Below are 18036 nucleotides of genomic sequence, written 5' to 3' on the forward strand. Positions count from 1 at the left end.
TGCCTCTTCCCTCCCTTTGGAGGAGGTTGAGGGCCAGAGTCCATGCCCGGAGCCTCGTCCTTCTATCCATCCCGCAGTCCCACCAGCCTATTTCTCAGTACAGGACATCATTCCAGCACCGTGGGGAGTCTGTGGGGATAATGCCGTGAATACAAGAGACTGCAGTCCTGCTCTCTTGGGGTTGGCATTTTATCCGGGAGGGAGGATCAATAAATAATGAGTAAGGGGATCAGGTTCCTTATCTTGGGGTGGGGGGATAAGGAAGATAGGAGGATAGTAAGGGGTTGAATTTTATTTTATTTTATTTTTTTTTTTTTTTTTAATTTATTTTTGGGACAGAGAGAGACAGAGCATGAACGGGGGAGGGGCAGAGAGAGAGGGAGACACAGAATCGGAAACAGGCTCCAGGCTCCGAGCCATCAGCCCAGAGCCTGACGCGGGGCTCGAACTCACGGACCGCGAGATCGTGACCTGGCTGAAGTCGGACGCTTAACCGACTGCGCCACCCAGGCGCCCCAAGGGGTTGAATTTTAAACATAGTGCTTAGGGCAGAGTCTCACAGCACCGATAGTTAATCCACAACTTGAAGGAGAAAGTGGTTGCATCATGAGGCTCTGAGCAGGAAGACCTCGACGCTCGAGAAAATTAACCACGCAAGAAGGTAGAAGGTGGTTCCGACACAAGAAGGTAGAAGGTGACACATATGGTGAGGAGCTCACAAGGCTGAGATGCTTCCTGTTCAGAGTGTCTCCCTCTCTAGACCAGCTTGTACGCGGCTGGTCTCCATTCAGGACCCCACATTTACTTCTTTGTCTCCTTCCCTAGATCCTCAGGAGCTTCCAGTGGTAGCTACTGAGGATTTTTCCATTTTACCCCCACAAATCTGTACAACTTCCAGTTTTTATTGCTAATCACTTCATCTCACGTGAAGGGAAGGGTCCCACCCGAGGAGAAGTTGCTAAGCGTTTGTATAGGGCTTTGTTCTTCCCAAGGTCTTGCTTGGCACCCGGAGTAGTTTCTCTTCCTGGTATAGTAGGACAGGGCTGACAAAGTTATAGAAGATATGGCCAAGCGAGGGAGGGGATTGGTGATGTAAATAACTGGGATTATGATAATGAAACCTGTGTCTTACGGTAGAAATGATGGTTACACAGATTCTCTCACAGTTCCTGATTTCCGTCTGCAACATTTTTCCAAGGGGTAGCCCCCTCTCTGTTTGAATGGCTCCCGTAACAGGGAACTTCCTACTCCTCAGACAGCCTGTTTCATTTTTGGAGAGTGTACTTTGTGAGACAGGTCTTCTCTATACTGAGCGGACACACGCTGTCGCATCTCTGCCTGCTGGAGTCAAATCGACTGTGTTTTTTTTTTTTTTTTTCTTGTTCTGCTTAGGAGCCACTCAGGTATTTGAAAAGAATTAGCAGTCCACATGTGTCTAATTCGCTTCAGGCCAAGCACACCAGCTCATTTTTCCTGTAAGGCTGAGTTGAGCATCACTTCCGGAAAGCCTTCCCCTGTCAGCCTCACCTTCCTTTCCACGTGATTGCAGATCACTCCGTGCATAGCCTCATCACTGCACTCACTTTGGTGTTTTAGATGTCGCTCTGTATGTCTGTTTGTCCTCCTTGGCTGTGTATCTTTGTGTTCTTAGTGGCTTCTCACGTGTCCAGGAGATGTTTATTGAATGAATTGAATGGGCAAGTCCTAATTCTAAAACCGTAAGACCAACCGTTCAATAATGGCCAGGAACCTCTACAGCCTTGATTTGGGGTTCCAGAGGCAGACTGGAAAGCTGCAAGACTAGGGCTCCTGGGTGGCTCAGTCACGTGAGCATCCGACCCTTGATTTCAGCTCAGGTCATGATCTCACAGTTCATGGGTTTGAGCCCTTTGTCGGGCTCTGCGCTGACAGCACGGAGCCTGCTCGGGATTCTCTGTCTTCTCTCTCTGCCCTGCCCCTGTTTGCTGTCTGTGTCTCTGTCTCTTAAAATAAGTAAACAGACATTAAAACAAAAGGTTTAAATAATTTTTTTAATCAATAAAGTAAAATAAAAATAAAAGGAAAGCTGCAAAACCATTTCTGGCCTCTGGGTCGGAGGGCTGAGACCCTTGCTTTGAACTGTACTGTAAAGATTTTACACACCCTTCTGGAAACCATCCGTTGAAGTAACCAGGATTGGGATTTGAGCGGGAAAACAGAGGCGTGAACCTCAGTGCTGCGCCCAGGTGTTTCTTTCTCTCTCGGCCCTAATCCTGCGGTGCTGGGTGCTCTGCCGCAGGACCTGGAAGACGGACCTGCCCAAAGGAACGTGTACCCTGGTGTCCCTCTCCGTGGAGCACGAGGAAGCCCAGCTCATGGGCGGCGTGCGGGCCGTGGTGATGGATTCTCAGTACTTGATAGAACCTTGTGGCTCCGGCAAATCGAGACTGACCCACATCTGCAGGATAGACCTGAAGTAAGTGTGCCCTCCCGGGAACGCCAGGCTCACTCAAGGGCCAGAGTCGCCAGGGCGCCGTTCGTCGTCCCGATCCCCCGTTCCACCCTACTTGGTGTTTTCACTGCCGTTCGCGTGCTTTCATAGGTGATCGCTCCCCCTCTCTGTTTTCCTTTTCCCCCTCCTTCCCAAGCTTCTGACGTTCTCCTGCAGCCCTTTGCTTTTCTTTACGTTCAGTGCCGTTCCCACTCTGTGTGCTTCTCAGGCAGGGCGAACACACGCCTGGTGGCAGCACAGCGATCGCGAGTCCCCTTCTCGTGTGTTTCTGTCGCGCCTGCTCTCCTCTTGCCGCCCCCTCCTGTTGCCGTGCGTTGAGAAGAAACGAACTTACTTCCTTCCGACCCCGTCAAGGCACTCACGATGCCGAACAGGTTCTTGGTCTGGGTCCGTGGACACTGAGTGTTCTCAGTGAATTCCAGAATTCAGTCTGAATCTTCTCTGGGGACATGGTATTGCTGCGAAGCACCCAGTGAACCCTGAAGAGACAGACTGAATACTTGGCCAAAAAGGCATTTTCCAGGCACCTGATGACAGAGTGAGGTTCTCAGACCCTCGAGGCGTCAGCCCCGAGTTGTAGGCATGCGCCCCGAGGTGCGGGCCACAGCACAGCCCAGTCTGCCGTGATAAAATGCTGAGGTTTGGAAAAAGACTTTCCCACTTCCTTTCTCATTTTTGTCCCCACAGAGGTCACTCCCCAGAGTGGTACAGTAAAGGCTTCGGACATCTGTGTGCAGCAGAAGTTGCCAGGATTAGAAACTCTTTTCAGCCCCTCATTGCTGAGGGTCCAGAAACTAAAATCTGAGTTTTCCCCAGTGCGACATCAAACTCAGGGAAGAGGAAGTGAACGGAAACACTTGTGGGAGAGGCTGCTCGTGAGAAAGCGAGAGAGAGAGAGAGAGAGAGAGAGAGAGCGAGAGAGAGACGTGGTTAATGCTTAAAAATGGAAACACTGAGAAGTCGGAATGTTGAAGAGGCAAGAATTGCTGAGAACTTTCCTAGCCTTCCTGGAGACGGCTACATCCCTACTAATATAATATTTTTAAAAATCAGAACATTTATCTATGTTACTTAAAATTAAATAGATTATTTCTTGTGCATTGCCTAATTTGCTATTTAAAGGCTTCTAAGAAGCATACTTTTAACTGTAAATAAATGTATGTATAGCATATGTACATATGTGTGTATATCTCTATCTTCACTGTATATATGCACAGTATCAATTTTATATATAATTGCGTCTTTTGAAAAGGAATGCATCTGACTCAGTGAGTCCCTTCCTCACTCATGTGGTTCTTTCCGAGTTGCTCTGGGCCCAGCCCCCCACTGTCCTGCTGCTAACACCCAGGTATGAAAATGTGTAGTCTGTCGGTCGGCCCCGATGTCTAACCAAAGATTAGCTAACCAAAGGAAAACAACATTGAAAGTTGTTATGTGTTGTCAGTTTGCTTGCGTCCTTCAAAAACTGAGCTTGGAGTGCTGGAGAATGCTGGGAAAAGAATACTTACTCCTCTTAAAAGCACAGAAGTGGAGTAGAAGTCATGACCAAGTATAAGGCTAGGTTGCCAGTAGCCAGTGGACCCAGCCGGATGCAGTTTGGTGAAATGTCAGATGCCCACGGGCCACTGGAGTCAGGGCAAGTGACTGCAAGAACTTCATTGCCCTGCTGGTTAGAGCCAAATATAATAGCCTTTGCATAGTCAAAGCCCAAGGGAGCCTCTGTGTTTTATCGAGTTTTCATAGATACATTTTATCATGTTCCTAAATGTCATTCTGTATGACCAGTGGCCTATTTGGTCACAGTTAATCGGCATTTTCTTACCGATACATTGCACTGAATTTAACTCTGGACACCAGACAGGGGGAGGCGATGGTCAGTTGAGAGTCCTGGACCATTACAGCTTCAGGGAATTCTTATTTTGCCATGGAGGATGTTCTTAAGATATAATTCATTAAACTTTTGCAATTTAAAAGACAGGGTTTTAAACTAACGATAAGACCAAAACTGTACTCTGCGAAAATAGAACTCTTAGAAAATATAAACAGGTTTCTTAATTTCATATTTCTTCATTAGCCTGTCAAGCTACCTACACGTTTGACCCAAACTTATTTATTATTGTATAGACTAAGCAGATTGACTCTCCTTAACCCATTGCTAATGGATTTAAGTTGTGGAGTTTTTTTGTTAATTGTAATTTGACAACGGTAGAGAGAAAGATAAGTTATTATGCTTGGCTTCAGGAAGAGATTTTCTTTGGTAATCCATGAAGATTGGCATCATAACTTAGCAACTGGTATGGGAGGAAAAAAAAAAACCTTAAATGAGTGTTTTCCCTTTCTTTTGTATTGTTATGCATTTATGTTATTATGTAATGTTTTTCCTATCAGCAATGTGCAATTCTTTTATTGAGAGAAATAAAAATATTATATATGAATTCTCTATGGTGCAAGGAAAATCATACTATTTGAATTATGACCTGGGAATTTTTCATTTCCTTGCCTACAAAGAAGTGGCCAGCAAACCCATAATTTTCAAGTTGGGCAATGCTCCGTGAGGAAAACAAATTCACTTCTGCCATGCATCTTAAATTCAACCATATATGTTGGATTACCTTAATATGCATAGACAAGATTAATGAAGTTTAATCTAGTTTAACACTGGTCCAGAGATGGAATCCTAGGGGTTTGGAAAATACGCTAGACACACACGGATGAATCGTACTGTATCACCAAGTTTAGCGTGAACACGAATCACCCGGAGATCTTGATCAACTGCAGACTCTAATTCAGGCAGTCTGGAGTAAGATTCTACATTTCGAACAAGTCTCGGGGATGCCTATGCTGCTGGCCCAAAGACCACACTCTGGGAAACAAGAGGGTACTAAAACCAATACGGTTGTATTCATGACCCCCCCTTCTCTTCAAATTACCTGACTTTCCCATTTTTGCGCGCGTACTAATCATGTCACTGTTGCATAACCTAGTGCGTCTAAAAAAATAAAACAGGAAAAATGAGGGAAAAGATGCATCGAGCTTCTTTGTCAAATACCACAGTATTTTATTCATTGTTATCTTGCCAATGGAAATAAAATATGATATTGCATTTAAATATTATATTTATACCTCATGTATATTTTTACCTCAATTGTTGGTATCAATCATCAATTGTAAATAATTGCCAAGGCAAATAAATTTATATACATTAAATATTTCCTATTTTCTATAAAAATATATGTTGATTTTCATGCTTCATCCTGTAAGCGGAAAACCTGTCTTCAGTACCTCTCCCAAATACAAGGATGTTGTTACCAACAAACACTAACAGTCTGGGCGCCTTAATTTGCATCTAAGGCATTAAGGTGATGGGAAGGGCTTATTTTTTTTACGTTTCATTGTTATGAAGTCTGGAAGTTCTAAAAACACATCTACGGTATTTTTATTGAAGATTCAGGAAACTACAGCTACATTTCATTTTCACAGGGTAGACGAGAAATTGAGATATGATGAAGGGACTTCTGGCTGCACCACTGGGCCACGAAGAGTAGCCACATCTGACCCGGAGCCTCTGGCCTTCACTCTGTTTGTTCTCTGCTTTACTTCTAACAAATAACTAAAGTAGCTCCTCATTAAGTTAAGCAGAAGCTCCCTGGTAGTCTCGGCTACAGGCTGCAAAAGGCACAGCAGCCCAAGAGACCATATGCCCGCATAAAAATTATCCAAACCCTGCCCTCTGCTCGTCTCTCTCATGACTTCCCCCCTTTCGTGAAAGGTTTCCTGTCCTAGCCAAAGGAGGAATTTCACTTGCCCCCTATGGGAAAGAAGAGAACACGGTGGTCATTCTGGCGGCCACCGGCTACAAACATCCTGAGCCCCCAGACCATATGAATTCAAACCTGATGGCAAGCATATGTCTTGAAATTCTCAGGGATGACGTTGTTCTGCTGGCTCTTGATATTTGGCCGCACAAAAACCGGTTGTATGTCTTCTTCTCAGGAAGGTGATGTACAGGGATGAAATAGACCCCAGCTAAGGGCAGTGGCACATGCTGACACAAAAGCAAAATCAGCGTGTGCTGACCGAACAAGGAGTTAGGAAATAAACACTTGCAGTCACAGCTCTGTATCACTGCAAAGCCAGCAGGTTTGAACAACGGACAGCATGCGATGTTGCACATGCCTTCGCCCCCGGCCGACTACATCCTCTGGAGAGTGAGTGTTTACTTCCATTCTAGCAACCCCACCCAACAGGCCACCCAGATGTCTCCTAACCCACATGCTCCTGTGCCCAGATGAGGCTCAAAATCCCAAGTAGTGCTGTTCCTCTGCAGCAAAATTTCCCGCAGAGGACGTTTGTTCACATGTGCGGTCCACATCCACACGACATTGGAGGGGGCTGGGACACCGGGCAGGCAGAGGTGTGGCTGCAGAGAAGACGGTGTGGAACAGAAACAGTGATGAGCAGCAGGTCCTTTCTTGTTACTTGTAGCAGTTCTGTTCGTTAAAGTCACCGTGAACTGAATTAGCGAGTACCAGACCACCGCCCCTGACAGAAATATAGGGGCAGGTTCCCAGGAGCCTCTGCTCACAACATTTGTGTCAACCAATAAATATATAAACATTGTTCTATGTGAATTTCTGTTTAAACATGCCTTATTCAATATCTATTTCTTACTAATAATGATTGAGCTACGGTATTTCTTTATAGGAAAACAACAGTCAAGAAAGGCTTAATATTTTCCTGACCCCGAGTAATGTGATTGTAGACTTCTTAGGCTTTCAGCCTCACAACAATGCTTTATTACCTTTTTTTTTTTTTTAATGGGCCATCATCTCAGGAATCCACAAATTTAGACGCTTTCCATCTTTTCCATAACTTCATCATGCATTATCAGTGTTACTTTCCAGAGTAGCTTCACTTACAGATCGGTGCATTTCCTCTTTCTTTTTCTAGATGTACCATACGGTCAATTCATTAACATGGAACTCACAGCCAACAGCACTAAAATTCTTGGCTAAACAAATCTTATCTGACACACATATTTTCTCTGTAAGGCACATTCCGGCTTTCTTGATTTCAGGAACACTAGACAGCCCTTCAGCACTATACCTGGGGGCCATTTTAAACAGCAAAATCACTAACAAAAAGCTCAAAAAGGGGGAAAACGTGGTACTGAATACACCGTGAAAAGGATACTTCTTTACGGCGTGAGAGCTGAATCAGGAAGGCAGAGGTCACATTTGCTTGCTCTCAGCTGGGAGTGTGCATGAACAATGGTGACTCCAGTTCTGTGCCAAGAATGACCAGGAAAGAGCAGTGAGTATTGATTCGGGGATTACAAGTAAGTTTTGAAAAGTGGGTGAATTTGCAAATGCAGATTCTGTAAGTAATGAGAATGAATATATATACAATACCCAGTAGTAAGTTACTGCAAAGTCTATGAAGCCCAGAGGTGGTGGTGACACCCAGTGACTTCAGAAGAGTGACAAAGGGACTGGCACATGGAAAACCTAGGATGTGAAGGGAAAGGACGGGCTTGGGCATCAGGTAGAAGTGGGGTGTGGCTCAGGCCGAGGTCAGAGGGTACAGAGGATAGGAGTGAGTGGAGCAGGAGATAAAGCTGGATGGTCACGAGCCAGGAATTGTTCAGCTGCAGCAGGGACGTTGGGCTTTCTGTATTGAGCCAAAAAGCAGAGAGGTGGATTCACATTTGTTCTGATGGCAGAGATTTAAAATGGGCTAAAAGAGAATTGGCATGTTCTTATATGCAGGAGCAGGGATATGAAGACACCCCCATCTTTGCCTTTCCCTCTTCCTTTTGGTTTCTCCTTAGAAATAAAGTGATTGCCAATGGAATACTACGTGGCAATGAGAAAAAATGAAATATGGCCTTTTGTAGCAACATGGATGGAACTGGAGAGTGTGATGCTAAGTGAAATAAGCCATACAGAGAAAGACAGATACCACATGGTTTCACTCTTATGTGGATCCTGAGAAACATAACAGAAACCCATGGGGGAGGGGAAGGAAAAAAAAAAAAAAAAAAAAAGAGGTTAGAGTGGGAGAGAGCCAAAGCATTAGAGACTGTTAAAAACTGAGAACAAACTGAGGGTTGATGGGGGGTGGGAGGGAGGGCAGGGTGGGTGATGGGTATTGAGGAGGGCACCTTTTGGGATGAGCACTGGGTGTTGTATGGAAACCAATTTGACAGTAAATTTCATATATTAAAAAATAAAAAAAAAATAAAAAAAAAATAAATAAATAAAAAAAATAAAAGATTCATGTATAAAAAAAAAAAAAAAAAAAAAAAAAAAGAAATAAAGTGATTGCTACCACTGGCCTTCCTGAGCTGATACCAATCCATGATAACTTGCTTTTCCTTTCATTCTAGAACATGTTGCTTTCCCCTGTTCCTTGTTACTTGCAGAAATATTTATGTAAATGTAGTGTTCATTCAACACCCTCAGAGAAGACACTTTCAAACCAAAATGCCAAGACCCAGGGAGCTCCAGATCAGTCTGGGTGCCATATGAGCTAAAGATGCCAAGAGCTGGTATGGTGAGCTTACTGGTGAGATCTCCAAGGCCAAACTCCAACAAATCAGCAGGAAAGGCCGGGCTGGTGGCCTGACTTCTCCCTCTCTGGTTGTAATGCCCATTGCTTGCCACAGGGGGTAGGCTGGTTCTGGTGATGAGTGAGGTCTAACCCCAGACCACTTGCTAACTGAGAGAAGGCCTCTCTAATCTGTGTGAAGGGAGCTTGACCTGTCACTTTGCATCCTCCCTCAACTCCAGCATGGCCAAGACATGTACCTAAGACCCCTCCCATAGGCCAGACTGGAATCTGTCCTTTTCTGATTAGCCCAGGACCTAATGGGTGCTGAGGAGAAGCTTCCAGAAGGTAACAGCCATGAGAATGACTAGCGGCTGAGATGAGGGCAGCCTGGAGTGACGAAGAGCAGTGTGACGGTGGAAAATCCAGCAGAAGGCTGTGGTAACCAGTCCAGGTAGACAATATTTGTGGGGACAGAAGTAGAGAGATTTTTAAGGATATTTCTGAGCTAGAATTCATAAGATTTATGTATCAGTTGGTTGCAGAAGGATGGAGAAATGGAAGTAGCTACAGATTACTCTGAGTTTCTAGTTTGTGGTTTGTCCTTTAATTGATACAGGGAAAAGGAAGAGGAAGAGCATGCTTCAGAGGGGAGCGGGACAGGGAGAGAACCATGTTGGAAAAGGTGGTCAGTTGGGCTCTGATCGTGTAGTGCTTGCAATGGCTGGGAGCCATCCAGGTGGAGGTGCCCACCAGCCAGTTCAACACACAGGACTGAAACCCAAGAGAGTGACCGGTGCCCAAGCTGAAGCTATGTCCCTTAGGTCACCTCAGTTTTGTCATTCCTGCCTCTTCTGACCATATCCTTACTGGCCCAGTGATACCAAACCACTGTTTCACATCTCTGTGATGTTGCATTGACCTTCTCTCCCTCTTGTTGGTCATGTGATAACTTATTTATTCCTCAAAGCCCTATTTGGGCATGGACTTTCCTGACCATCCCTCTTGAATCCACCTGTTTCTTTCCATATTTCTCTTATTGCACGAATCACATTGCATGTCATTATTTAGCAATAAAGCCAACTCTTCTACTAGATTGTAAGCTCTTGAGGGCATGGTTGAAACTCTAGATCTTAGACTTCCTGCTATATTATCCCATAAATATTGTTAAAATAAAGTGGGCATTAGGAGGACAGAAGCCATAGACAAGGAAGTCATCACATAGGAACATTGTGTAAAGTTTTCCAAAGCTAATGAAATAACTTCCATTCTGTGCTTTGACTACTTCACCTCTCCAACAAAGAACGGAGAATTCGCTGGTGTCCCAAGAAGTTAAACGTGGCTATTTCTGAAATTAACAAATACTGTCAAATAACAAATATTTGCTCACAGCAAATAAAAGTTTGATTAGTTAATTCAATCAGTAAATATGTATACAGCACAGTGCAAGACACTGTTCTAGACTCTTAGTCAATAAAACCGTGAACAAAAGAGGCAAAAAATCCCTGTTCTCATGAAGCTTTTGGTCTAGTGGGAAAAATAGCCAAGAAACAAGATAAATAATTGGCCACGTAAGCTCTATAGAGGGGAAAAAAAAAAAGGCAGGAGATAGATCAGGTAGTCCAGAAAAACCTTACCGAGGGCTGGGGTAGAGAACTACTCAAACAGACACCCTATTTTTCTCTCCGGCTCCACTAGAGTTTCTAAAATTACAGTGGTAGGAATGATCGATTCATTAATCAACTTGCAGAGACCTATTCCTTGAGAAGTAAAAGAAGTACAGGAGCACTTGGGAGGCTCAGCCAGGTAAGGGTCCCACTCTTGATTTCAGCTCAGGTCAGGATACCACGGTTCAGGAGTTCGAACCCCGGATGGGGCTCCACACTGACAACGTGGAGCCTGCTTGGGATTCTCCCTCTCCCTTTCTCTCTGCCTCTCCCTGGCGCTCCCTCGCTCGCTCTCGCTCGCTTTCTCTCTTAAAATAAATAAAAAGCAACACCAGACAAATGAATCCCCTGAGAACAACACTTGCTCAGACAGAATGGCTGCATCTCCCAAGCCGGTCAGGAAGTAAGGAGAGCAGGGAGGCACAGATGTTAGAAACCCATATGTCCCGGACTGTAACATCTTCTTCTTATGCCAGAATGATCCTGAGGCCCCTGCTTTCTGGTTCCCGGATAGTATCACGTCTCAAAGGTCCCCAGGTACTCCAGGGAGTTCTGGAGACCAGGTCTCCGGTGTGGTCAGGGGCAGGCTTCCGTTCATCGGCTTTGGTGCCCTCATCGCACCCCACACAGCAGCCACCCCTGCTGACCATGACCTCCTCAGCTCACTGCCGGGCTCCGCACATCTCCTTTCTGCTCCTGTCACACTGGCCTTTTGGGGGGTCTCGGTGGGGAAGACCCGGTTCTCCTTTTGGGACCTCTGTATGGAGCTGCCCCCAGTTCTTCCCTAAAGCCCCACAGCACAACTGTCTGAGACCCGGCTGTCCCTTACAGTAAGTCTCCACCAATATCCTGGGGAGAAGTTCAGAATAAGGCATAACTTAAAGCTGCGCCTGAAAGTGGTTTGTCTTCCGGCCCACTGACCCCAACCTGACCTCAGAGGCCCCCAGCGCTCCGGCCTGCCCCGCCTCACCCCTGCCAGCTGAGCCTGTCCACTCTGAGACAGGCGAACATCTTCACCTGCAGGGAAGGGCCTGCCTGGTCCCAAGCCCACCTCTCTCACCAGCCTCCCCCACCCCGGGCCTTCATAATGTGATGAACAGCTGGCACTGCTTGGCCAAAAGAATGAGTCCCAACTCCAGTTTCGGCGACGCATCCAAGGGTGCAACTCAACCCCCTGGACGCCAATGATCACACAGAACTTCATTGATTCACTGCCCTAAATCCGGATTATCTCAGAGGAAACACCACCACGTTGATTCTGGCGGGCATAGCAGAAGAGCCAGCCGGCAGCCACAGCCAGCCCTGGAACGGGGCGTCCTCGCCCTCCCTTCCCGGTGCCTGCCTCACATCCAGGCTCCAGGGCCGCCTCTTGCAGACAGCCTCCGCCACGCCTGGTGTCAGTCATCCCACCGCTGCAAAGCTGATTGATGACATTTTAATATGAATGAGTTTCAGCCCGAGCTCCTCCGCCTGAGATTTGCATAATTAAGCCTTTTATCTCTTTATTGGGAATCAGGGGGCACAGGGATTTCAGGCATCGGCAGGTCGGTGCCAGCTATTTTTGGAGTTAGGAAGAGGCTGAAATTACACTACCGTGTAAAATAAAGCCTAAACCCGACAGTGGATCTGATCTTGTTCCAGGATAACTGGGGTGGGCAGGAGGATTGCTTCTCTGCGCGGGCCTTACTCTCCCGGGAAGCTGGGACGCTGCACCTTTCTTGGACCCTGAGGGATGGGGGAGCTCTGCCTTGATTCAGAAGGGGTCTTCCTGGCAGCCTCCTCCTACCTGGCCCTTCCCTCACCTTGTCCCTCCCCCCTTCCACCGCTTCAAAGCTGTCTAAATCTGATCTTTCTTCTCTGAAAATCCCCCTCGCCTTTGGTTTCTAAGCCCCTGAGGCATTTTCTGAGAACTCCCAAAGACAGTGCCTGACGTCCAAGTCGTCTAAAGTCCGTAATGCACAGCTTTGTCAGGAACCGTGTGCCCAAGGAGGACCCAGGAGAATGCCCACATCACACGCTTGAGGTGGCAGCCAAGGGAAAGAGCCTGTCCCAGGGTTGGTGGGGCAATGCCCTGTTGCCAGGACATGCTTCAAGGGGACAAGAGTTGAAGACATCAGGTAAGAAAGTGCCAAACTGGGGGCACGGCACACACACACACACACACACACACACACACAAATAAGATGGCTGGATTGGGGAGCAGTCACTGGTTTTCCTCAGAATCCTTTAGGTTCTCTGTTAGTCCTCATCATGAGGGGAAAAGAAAAAGGAAACCAGACATAACTGGCAGATAGACTGTGCTGTCTTCCGTGGAGATGGTTTGAATTATTTTGGAAAAAGCAAACTATCCGATCGTCTGAAAGGAGCCATGCGCTGGGAGGAGCAGCCACTGGGGATGACCCATCGCTGGGATCTGCTGGAGCCGCCCTCTGGACACCAAGCATAAGGAACACTCGCTCCAGGGCAGTGCTTCTATTCTGGAAACTGAACGAAACGGAATGTTCCACTCAGAAGCGACTTGCAAGTGGCAAAGGAGAGCAAATTTCTTCCCGGTTTTCTGTCCGTTTGCAGTGGGTCCAGCACAAAACACGGTCCACGTACAAAGCACGAGAAACAGCAGCTGACTCAGTGGAAGCATCAGCCCCGAGACGCAGCCTTTCTACAAAGCCTACAGTTGTCTCGCCGCATTGCTCGTTTTTCAGAAGGCTGTATGTCCATCCTACTCTCCCCCGTACATCCCCAAATTCGTTTTGCACAGAGCCCCCCTCCCCTACAGTCCTGATGAGCCGATCACTGTTCAGGGATCAGGTTATTGCAAAGCAGGCATCAAGCGGGATTCCTGCACATGAATTGAAAGAATTTTAAACAATCCTACTCACAGCAAAAGCTGTCGCTTCGTGGAACTGAAGAAGGACGAGAAGGGCAGTTTTTGAGAAGACAGTTGAATGCTTTTAATTTTTGTTCAAGGATTTGGGAGTGTAAAACAAACCGTTCCTCACAGCCCCACATTCCGGTGCCAAGATGTCACGCAGAGATCGGAAATCGAGTGTTTCAGGTGACATTGTGAGCCGGGCAAATCAGGAAGAGCATCTCCCAGGGGCAGTAATGCCCGTACAGGGTTAAGGCCATCACTCAGTGACCAGGGAGTCGAGGCTAGGAGAGGGACCCAAGGCTAAAAGTACTTGTACTCTGCTCAACAAAAAGAAAATCCAACCAAGTGGCAGGTGGGCGTGGCGGTTCTCCATAACGTTGTCCGGGTGGAACTGAGAAGCTTAATGGGGGGCATCACCGTGAACCAGAACTTCAGACCTGGAAGTAAACACATCAGGGGACGAGTCCCCAGACGCTATATGCTCTTTATCCTCCTGCCTCAGACCAGCCCCAACCACACGTGGAATCAGCTCCCTGCCAAGGAGACAGAAGCTCACAACTGTGTGCACTGAGGTCTTGCTGAATGCCGAAGAATCTTCCTACACGTTCGCACATATGTACAGAGGTATGCGGCATTGATGTATCGAGCCTCACAATAATCCAATGAAACACATACTATCATTTCCAATTTTAATAAAGAGCAAGTCGAGGCCCAGACAGGACAAGTGACCTTCTTGACATCACTCAGCCAGGACTAGACTTCAAATCCAGGCAACCCGATCTTTGCTGTGCCGCTTCCCTTAACGAGCAGGGGGGTTCCTCTCTCATGTGAGCCACCACGTTGGGCTCTGGGCTGACAGCTCAGAGCCTGGAGCCTGCTTTGGATTCTGTGTCTCCCTCTCTCTGCTCCTACCCTGCTCTTTCTCTCTCTCTTTCTCAAAAATAAATAAATATTAACAAAAATAAAAAATAAATAAAATATGTCCACAAAGTATTTGATGCTTTTCCCTTCAAGAAGCAGAGCTTAATTCTCCTCTCCTTGAATGTGGGCTGTATTTAGTGAGTTGCTTCTAACAAATGGACAGTGGTATAAATGGCAGAGTAAGCGTACGGGTAGGTTTTCGTTGCTCTTAGATAGACACCTAGAAGTGGAATTGCTGGACCATCCGAGTGTTGTTTATCTAACTTTTAAGGGAAATGGCAAAGTGTGTCCAAAGCGGTGGCACCATTTTACCCGTCTGACAACAATGCACGACGGTTCCAATTGCTCCACATCCTCATCAACACTTGTTATTGTCCATGTTTTGGGTGGGGTGAAGTCATTCACAGTGTTAAATGTTGTTCACTGTTTTAAACTTAAAGCAAAAATAGAATTTCCAAGTGATCGGAGGAAATGATAGAATTCAATTAACTCAAATTTTGGTTCTCACTTTTTTTTTTTTTTTAACATTTTTATTTTTTATTTTTGAGACAGGGAGAGACAGAGCATGAACGGGGGAGGGTCAGAGAGAGAGGGAGACACAGAATCTGCAACAGGCTCCAGGCTCTGAGCTGTCAGTACAGAGCACGACGCGGGGCTCGAACTCACGGACCGCGAGATCATGACCTGAGCCGAAGTCGGATGCTTAACCAACTGAGCCACCCAGGTGCCCCTTGGTTCTCACTTTTTATAATCACTCTGCTATCATTATTTCAAATCTGCAGTTTAAATAATCACAGGGATTATGCCCAAAACAAGGTAGAATAATTCCAAACTCTACTCGCTCGTGTTCTTGAAGAGGGTGAGACAGAGAACATATTTTGGCACTCTCTCCCTAACCCCCCGTCTGAAATCCTCTAGGGCTATGCTTTCTGCTTTCTTGTGCTCTTTTCCTTTTCCAGCTTCCACCCTAAGAGTGAGGAAGAAAAATGTGCTAAATGAACACACCTTCGAGGGGCCAATAGGAGGAGAACAGGGGAAAAGAAATTCAGATGCATTCCTTCCCAGCCGGAGACGTTGGCCAGCACTGGTGGGGAGAGAGGATTTGTACTCAGAACCCCTCAAACTTAGGCATGAAAGGGGGTGAACCTTTGAGAGGCACGACCAGGGGGTCAAGCAAAAAAGGTGGTTACCTTCAAAAGACAAAAACAGCTCCCAGTTCAAAGTGACTAGACGCTGATTCTATGAAACCAGAAAGAATGTTCTGCCCACATGTGCAGTTGTCAGCAGTGGAACCACAAGAAAGGAAATCTCGGAGGTAAACACTGGGAATGCTCATCAAGGTCTGCCTGGGAAAGAGAGAAATCTGGGCGGTGGGCTCCCAGTCTGGTTCTCCTGTCAGTGGCCTGTCCCTGAGAGGACAGAGGCCATGAGCGCCCCTTTCTCCTGTCTCACTTAATTCTGCTCTGTGTTCACGGATCTCACTTCCTTCCAAGGAGGATTCTGCTCCCACGCCAGGGGGCCCCATCGGGAGATAATGTGCATGCAGGGTTGGAAGCTGGTTTAGTCCTCAGAGCAGAGCAGCAAACCCAGATGCTGGGAGGAGAGATGGGGAAACCGCTGGGTGGGAACAGCCTCAGAGGGACGCCCCAGGTCACAGAAAACAGCATGCCATGCCTGTTCCTCTGCACCCTGGGCCTCCCTGAGCAACTAAGCAAACACCTCTGATTCATCAGGCAATGCCTTAGGAGGTCACAAGCAGTTTTAGAGAATTACTATTTCCAACCATAAGGAACATTTGCATGGTCAGACATTCTCAAAAACAAGAGCCCATAAATTCAGCAGAGTCCTCAAGAATGGCCATCTGAGGGCTGCAAAAGACTGAGTCCCCATGGTAACCTCAGCCTGGAAACCAAGCTGTTTTCAAAGAACTGGTGCTCGGGGCACCGTTAGGCAAATTAAAATTGTGGTAGCCATTCTTCTTTGTGTTTTAACACCTCTGATATTTAGATCAAGTACAAGGTCACGCAAAATGGCAAAATTCACCAGGGCGTCTTTGGTCATTATCATTTAGTGTGGCCATGCTTCCCAAAATTATTTCCCCATAATTGTCTGTCTCTACAGGAACAGAACAGTGCTTAGCAGTATGTCAAGTGTAGTTTCTGAGAAACCTGAAATTTCCCAAAGCCTGTTTTCTTTTTTGGAGGACAAGCTATGAAAGATTTGTCTTCTAATATTCCATCTTGAACCTCCAGGCTTCCACATGAGTGTGAATACCAAAGTAATGCAATGAATTATTTTCTGTTTCTAATACCAAAAAAAAAAAAAAAAAAAGTTCCTCTCAAAATAGTTGCTACACTAGAGACAACTCCCACTAGGGAGGAGTGTGATAGGAGTTTGATACGAGAGCATTTGCAGAAGACAAGAATATGAATTCTCCCTATGAAGAAATCCCAAGACACTTTGGACTGGATTTGTTCTATCCACTTAGCTTTGTGAGTACTGACTTTCTGTTCAGATCTGTGTAAAGGGTCATTGAAACCTACCTTTGCTATAAAGGTTAGTTAATGCAACAGTGGATTTTAAACTAACTGTGTGATCTCCATGGATTTGGAGAGAAGGAAGGCTTCAAAGAGATCACAAGACAAAAGTCAAGGGAACCAGGCAGATGATGGCCCAGGAGGAGAAGGAATAAGCCAACAAGAAGTAGAAAATCTAGGGAAGGGGAGCAGGATTGCATTTGAGGTAGACTGAGGAAGGCAGTGACACGCCCTGTGGCTGCTCTTTATTTCCCAAATGAGTAGATGGCCTTGAAGATTTAGTCTCCTGGTTTTATGGGCATTCCCAGAATCAAGAATTATTATGCAAAGCTCTTTACAGGCATGGGTTCCTGCTTCTCTTCTTAATACGCTATAACCCGAGGACTTAAGAGAAATGCAGCTATTCAGAAGTTCACTTGTATAGATTTCTATTTTTGTTTAATTAAAATATTTAAAATATGGAGCTGGCACACCAATTGGCAGGCACGTTAAACTGTCAAGCATGGCAAAACGGTTGTGCAATGTTCTGTCTTTTTATGTGGCACAAACACCACCTGACAAATGGAGTGATAAAGAAACATGGAGTGCCTGTTTATTTAATAGGCTGGAAAGATGAAAAAGAACTCTCCCCAGTGTGCCAAGTGCAACATAATTGCTAACAGAATAGTAGCCACAGGAACAATAAGGTAGAAAAGTCAGGTCTTATGAAAAAGTGACTGAAAGCTTGCCTATTGGTAACCCAGCAGTCTTTTATTTGTTTTTATTCCACAAAGAGAACATAAATGGAGATCATGCTGGCTTTTTAAATAGTTCAGATCCCTCCCTACCTCCCTCATTTATTCCTTCCTTCCTCCCTCCCCCAGCCCTCAGTCCCTCCTTTCTTCCTCTCCCCTCCCTTCCCCTTCCCCTCCCCCTCCTTCCCTCCTTCCTTCCCAAACCACACTCAGTACTCTGTGTTAACCTAGCCTTGTAAACAAGTGCACACATTCACAAACAACA

The 18036-nt window shown here is 46.2% G+C and overlaps 1 protein-coding gene across 8 annotated transcripts in view; it reads left to right on the top strand.

Moving 5' to 3' along the window:
* The window catches only part of STARD13 (StAR related lipid transfer domain containing 13), a 237322-nt gene extending 230237 nt beyond the window's left edge, over positions 1-7085 (top strand). For 4 of the 8 annotated variants that reach the window (XM_078433466.2, XM_060637375.3, XM_078444656.2 and 1 more), the window contains exons 13-14: positions 2279-2455; positions 5972-7085. In XM_078433466.2, the coding sequence (XP_078289592.1) occupies positions 2279-2455; positions 5972-6101 (307 nt within the window). In that variant the 3' untranslated portion in view covers positions 6102-7085. Of the gene's footprint in view, positions 1-2278; positions 2456-3178; positions 5723-5971 lie in introns of those variants that run through there. The other 4 variants (XM_078442332.2, XM_060637376.3, XM_060637378.3 and 1 more) reach the window with 2 other exon arrangements.
* The last annotated feature ends 10951 nt before the right edge of the window (positions 7086-18036 follow it).

Source organism: Panthera onca, chromosome A1 (assembly GCF_046562875.1).
Source record: "Panthera onca isolate mPanOnc1 chromosome A1, mPanOnc1 haplotype 2, whole genome shotgun sequence".
Taxonomy (NCBI): Eukaryota; Metazoa; Chordata; class Mammalia; order Carnivora; family Felidae; genus Panthera; species Panthera onca.